General features: G+C 44.1%; 1 protein-coding gene across 1 annotated transcript; it reads left to right on the top strand.

Moving 5' to 3' along the window:
* The first annotated feature begins 539 nt into the window (after nucleotides 1-539).
* Nucleotides 540-2,178, top strand: LOC109207766. The gene is made up of 2 exons (XM_019370752.1): nucleotides 540-696; nucleotides 884-2,178. Exons 1-2 carry the CDS (start codon nucleotides 540-542, stop codon nucleotides 2,176-2,178), a joined length of 1,452 nt encoding a protein of 483 aa, XP_019226297.1.
* Nucleotides 2,179-5,606: the final 3,428 nt, after the last annotated feature.

The raw sequence follows: 5,606 nt of genomic DNA, 5'->3' as shown, positions 1-5,606 counted from the left end.
ATGGCCAGGAAAATGAAAAGTCTTGAACAGAATATAAAGAATATACAGGGATTAGGTGGTCACAAAAGTGTTTCATTCAGTGATCTATGCATGTTCCCTCACATCTATTTGCCACGAGGGTTCAAGACCCCAAAATTTGAGAAATATGATGGACACGGCGACCCTATCGCCCACTTGAAAAGGTACTGCAACCAGCTGAGGGGTGCAGGAGGAAAGGAAGAGCTGCTGATGGCTTGCTTTGGGGAAAGCCTTGTGGGGGTAGCTTCCGAATGGTTCATTGACCAAGATATCTCTCACTGGCATGTTTGGGATGACATGGCCCAAGCCTTCGTCAAACAATTTCAGTACAACATTGATATTGCGCCAGATCGTAATTCCTTGTCCAATATGAAGAAAAAGCCGACTGAAAGTTTTAGGGAGTATGCCATCGAGTGGAGGGAGCAAGCGGCTAGAGTTAAGCCGCCATGGATAACCACGAGTTGATCACTGTTTTTCTGGAGGCTCAAGAGCCTGATTACTTTCAGAACATGATGTCCGCGATGGGTAGACCTTTGGCAGAAGCAATCAAAATAGGGGAGATGGTCGAAAATGGACTCAAGACTGGCAGAATTGTAAGTCAAGCTGCTCTCAAGGCTACCACCCAAGCTATCCAAATGGGTCGGGAGGTTTGGAAAATAGAAAGAAGAGAGATGAAGGGTCCATGATGGCTTCGGGATCTAGGGAAGTTCAAAGAGGGGCATCGCACCTTTATATGCAAGTTCAGCAGGGGCAATCCAGCTACCCTCAACATTACTATCCCCCGCCAGTTCCTCAATACTCTGTGGGCCCACCACAATATACAGTGTTCAATGCTTAATCATATGCTCGACCTCCCAATCAGCAGGTACAGGCACCAGCTCCAAGGGCCCCCGACCTCAACAGCAAAATTTTCGGGCACCATACAATGCTCGTCCCAAGCAGGATTATGGTCGAGATCAGAGACCAGCAGAAAAATTCACTCCATTGGCCGAATCATACTCTAGTCTATTCCAGAAGCTGAAGCAAATGGGCGTGATTGGACCCATCACTCCCCACCATATGCATCCTGATTCACATGGATTTCAAGCAAATGCTAGATGTGAATATCATTCAGGTGCCTCGGGGCATAGCACTGATGACTGTTGGACTTTGAAAAGAGCCATAGAGAGACTCATTTCTGAAAAATTGATTGTAGTGAAAAATGGCGAGGACCCTCCTAATGTGACAAACAACCCATTGCCAGCACATAATGATGCTCATTTTGTGGGAATGATTGGCCGAGATCAAGAATACAAGACGGTCAGTCAAGCAAAAATGACAGTGGGAGCAATTCAAGAAGGAACAAGTTTGAAAGTAAGTTCAAGCCGAGATGTGCCGTTGATTGTGAAAGGCGCCCCGAACTCAGAAAAGGTAACTTTATGTGTGCCTAAGGTATCAAGGTTGGAGGTTCGCTCCAATGTTCCAAGCCCAAGGTTGTACGTCCTTGGAGGCCATCCCAATACAAAGCACAATCAGGGTGGTACGAGTGGCATAACAGAGCCGATCATAATCAAACCTGTCGTGCAACCCCCTGTGACAAATACAAAAAGCACTCCTTGGAACTACAACAAAACTGTGATGACCTACAAAGGCAAGGAAATCATAGAGGAAGTGGGGGAAACTGGAGGTTTGACTCGATCGGGGAGATGTTACTCTCCAGAAGAGTTGAGGAAGGCCAAGCAAATCAGAGGAGGTCAATTGCCAATAAAGAAACCAGTCACTGAAGCAGAGGCGGAAGAGTTTTTGAAAAAGATGAAAGTTCAGGATTACTCAATCATTGACCAGCTAAGAAAGACTCCTGCCCAAATCTCTCTACTATCTTTGCTCATACATTCCAAAGAGCATGCCCGTGTACTAATCAAGGTCCTAAACGAAGCACATATCTCAGAGGAGACCACAATGAATCAGTTAGAGAGAATGGACAACAGATTTTTTGAGGTGAACAGAATCTCCTTTACTGATGATAAACTTCCCGAGGAGGGAGCCGGGCACAATAGGGCTTTGAACTTGATGGTCAAATGTGAGGGGCATTATGTAAAGCGAGTCATGGTTGATGGAGGCTCAAGTGTAGATGTATGCCCTCTCTCTATCTTGCAAAGCATGAAGATCAATACCGACTGAATTCGACCCAGCAATGTTCGCATCCGGGCTTTTGATGGCTCAGCAAGAGATACCATTGGGGAGATCAACCTCACCATGACGATTGGGCCGGTTGACTTTGAGATTGTCTTCCAAGTAGTGGACATGGCCACTTCTTATAACTTTCTTCTTGGAAGGCCATGGATCCATACGGCCCAAGCTGTACCATCCACCTTGCATCAGATGCTCAAATTTGAACATGACAAGCAAGAAATTATTGTTCACGGGGAAGACGAGTCTTCCATTTATAAAAACCCATTAATCCCCTGCATTGAGGCCAAGGAAGGATCTGAGTCCATTGTCTATCAGGCTTTTGAAGTGGTTGCTGTGGACCATGTTGAGGAAGGACAGCCCATCCTACATCCTCGTCTTTCTGCCACATCTGTAATGGTGGTTGCAGTTATGATGAGATAAGGTTATGAACCAGGAAAAGGCTTGGGGGCATCATTGTAAGGAATTTCGGAGCCTATTTCTCCGTTCGGTAACCAGGGTACTTTTGGATTAGGCTTCAGGCCAACACAAGCAGATGAAAACAAAGCCAAGCACCGCAAAAAGTATGGATGGGTCTTGCAACAACCTATCCCTCACATTTTCTACACTTTTGTCAAGCCACGACTCCAAGAGGGTCAAAATTCCTCGGCACATGCAAACATTAATGAAATTTGCCATGGCCTCAGCCAGATGTTTTCTGAAGTGAATATGATCCAGGCTAGTGAAGGCACTAGTCGTGCTGATATGCAACTAATTGACCCAGACACCATGCTCACCAACTGGGAAGCAACTCCTCTCCCCACAAGGAAGGAGTCTTGGTAGTTTGCTTTTGCAGCTTCTTTTTTGTATTTTGGGTTACTTTCAGGGTTGTAATCCAAACATCTCAGTATGATCATTTTATTTTGATGTTAACCCTTCTATCCTTTTGAATTCAATGAAATGCAGTTCAGTTTCGTATTAAGTTTTGTATCTTTTCCTTTTTCTACTAATAAATAAGGTTCGCGCTAGGCGCTTACCTTTAGGAGAAAGGAAAGCGCACTCGATCAATTACCATGCCATGTCGTAAGACAAAAAGTCACCCGCAGGAGCTTGAAACCAATATCTTGGGGAAAGGCCTCTTTTCTAAGCGAGGAAAACGCCTCTCTAAGAGAAAAACTTTTAATTCTCGACAGGGAAGCCCCATAAAATTCTTCTTTGTTGTGTTGCTGTCATAAAATAGCGTTCTTCGTTCCGTCGTCGATCTACCAATTTCTTCCGGTATGCCGCTTCGCCAGCAAGGAGTGAAAGAACCTCCTCTGTCTTCTCTTGCCTATCATCCACTTCAGTGAATCCAACCCCGAAAAGATGATCTCTTCCACTAACCTCTTCCCATGAACTTCCGGAGTCCCTATCTAATAGAGAGACATCTAACAACTCGACTAGAGCAGATCCCGAGACTTCACCCCTTCCTTTAAACTGTTGGACCTTCCGGCCGCCAACGACCTATAACGCTAGTCACTACTCCCACTGGGGCTAGGAAGTAAGCCCCACAGCCATTTTATTTCCATTTCAGTTTTGTTAATGCCGGCTTTAATAACATGATATGCATGCGGAATTCACGCCCAGATCTTAAAAAGCTGTCTAATATCGAAATAATGCATCAAAAGGTTGAATATGATGAAGATGAGGTTGTTGAGGAAATAAAAAGAAAGCTGGAACAATTTGAAAACAAGCCTAAGCCAAACCTCAATGAAACTAAGTCGATTAATATCGGAAGTCATGAAGAAGTTAGAGAGATGAAGATAAGCATTCACACCGAACAAAAAACAAGAGATGCCTTGATTCAACTTTTATTTGAATAGAGAGATGTGTTTGCTTGGTCTTACGATAATATTCCGGGTTTAAGTGCTGATCTGGTGGTTCATAAGATTCCTACGTATCCTGGTTTTCCACCAGTCCAGCAAAAGCAACTAAAATTTAAAACAGACATGAGTGACAAAATCAAAGAGAAAATAATGAAGCAACTAAGCGCCAATGTGGTTAGAGCTGTCCGATACACCACATGTGTGGAATATGTTGTGCCTGTGCCGAAGAAGGATGGAAAAACCAGAGTTTGTGTCAACTATAGGGACCTGAACAAAGCTAGTCCAAAGGATAATTTTCCTTTGCCAAACATCCACATTCTTGTAGATAATTGTGCAAAGCATGAGATCCAATCGTTCGTTACGCCATGGATGAGGATGATGCAGAAAAGACCGCTTTCACCACGCCATAGGGTACTTATTGTTATAGGGTCGTGCCATTCGGTTTAAAGAATGCAGGGGCAACTTACATGAGGGCCATGACCACCATTTTTCACGACATGAAGCACAAAGAGATTGAAGTATATGTTGACGGTGTCATCATAAAATCAAAGACACAAGCTGATCACGTGTGTGATTTGAAAAAGTTCTTCGAACGGCTTCAAAGGTATAACCTTAAGCTTAATCCAGCCAAGTGTGCATTTGGGGTTCCATCTGGGAAACTCCTCGGTTTTATAGTCAGCCGGAGAGGCATCGAATTTGATCCATCTAAGATAAAGTCCATTCGAGATCTGCCACCCCCGAAGAACAAAAAGGAAGTCATGAGTTTGCTCGGGAGGTTATACTACATCAGTAGGTTCATTGCTCAGCTCACAACCACGTGCGAGCCCATCTTTAAGTTGCTGAAAAAGGATGCCTCTATCAGGTGGACAGACGATTCCCAAAAAGCTTTTGATAGGATCAAAGATTATCTGTCAAAACCCCCTGTACTGGTCCCGCCTGAACCTGGTAGGCCTTCGTTTTTATATCTATCGGTGATGGATAATTCCTTTGGATGCGTTCTGGGGAAACATGATTCAACAGGCAAAAAGGAACATGCAATCTATTATTTGAGCAAGAAGTTCACCAGTTATGAGGTTAAATACACCTTTTTAGAAAGGGCATGTTGTGCCTTGACTTGGGTCGCTCAAAAGCTGAGACATTATCTTTTGGCCTACACTACTTACCTCATATCCAGAATGGATCCTTTAAAGTACATCATCCAAAAGCCAATGCCCACTGGCAGGCTCGCAAAATGGCAAATCCTGCTCACAGAGTTTGACATTGTCTATGTCACTCGCACTGCGATGAAAACATAGGCTTTGACAGATCATTTGGCACAGAAACCAGTTGATAATGAGTACATGCCACTTAGCACATACTTCCCAGATGAAGAGGTCAACTCAATAGAGGAAGTGGTTCCAGACGATCACCCTGTATGGAAAATGTATTTTGATGGGGCTGTCAATATCAAAGGAGTTGGGATCGGGGCAATCCTCATATCACCTATTGGACACCATTACCCTGTAACGGCCCGACTTCGGTTCTTCTGTACCAATAATACGGAAGAATACGAAGCTTGTATCATGGGTTTGAAAA

This window comes from Nicotiana attenuata, unplaced genomic scaffold (assembly GCF_001879085.1).
Source record: "Nicotiana attenuata strain UT unplaced genomic scaffold, NIATTr2, whole genome shotgun sequence".
NCBI lineage: Eukaryota > Viridiplantae > Streptophyta > Magnoliopsida > Solanales > Solanaceae > Nicotiana > Nicotiana attenuata.
This window is presented reverse-complemented; position numbering and strand designations above follow the sequence as displayed.

Bases quoted from the DNA above. Each gene is read 5' to 3' on its own strand.
- LOC109207766 (XM_019370752.1), top strand. From the start codon at position 540: ATGGGTAGACCTTTGGCAGAAGCAATCAAAATAGGGGAGATGGTCGAA. The intron at 697-883 runs GTCCATGATGGC...CCCAATCAGCAG, and splicing joins AGAAAGAAGAGAGATGAAGG to GTACAGGCACCAGCTCCAAG.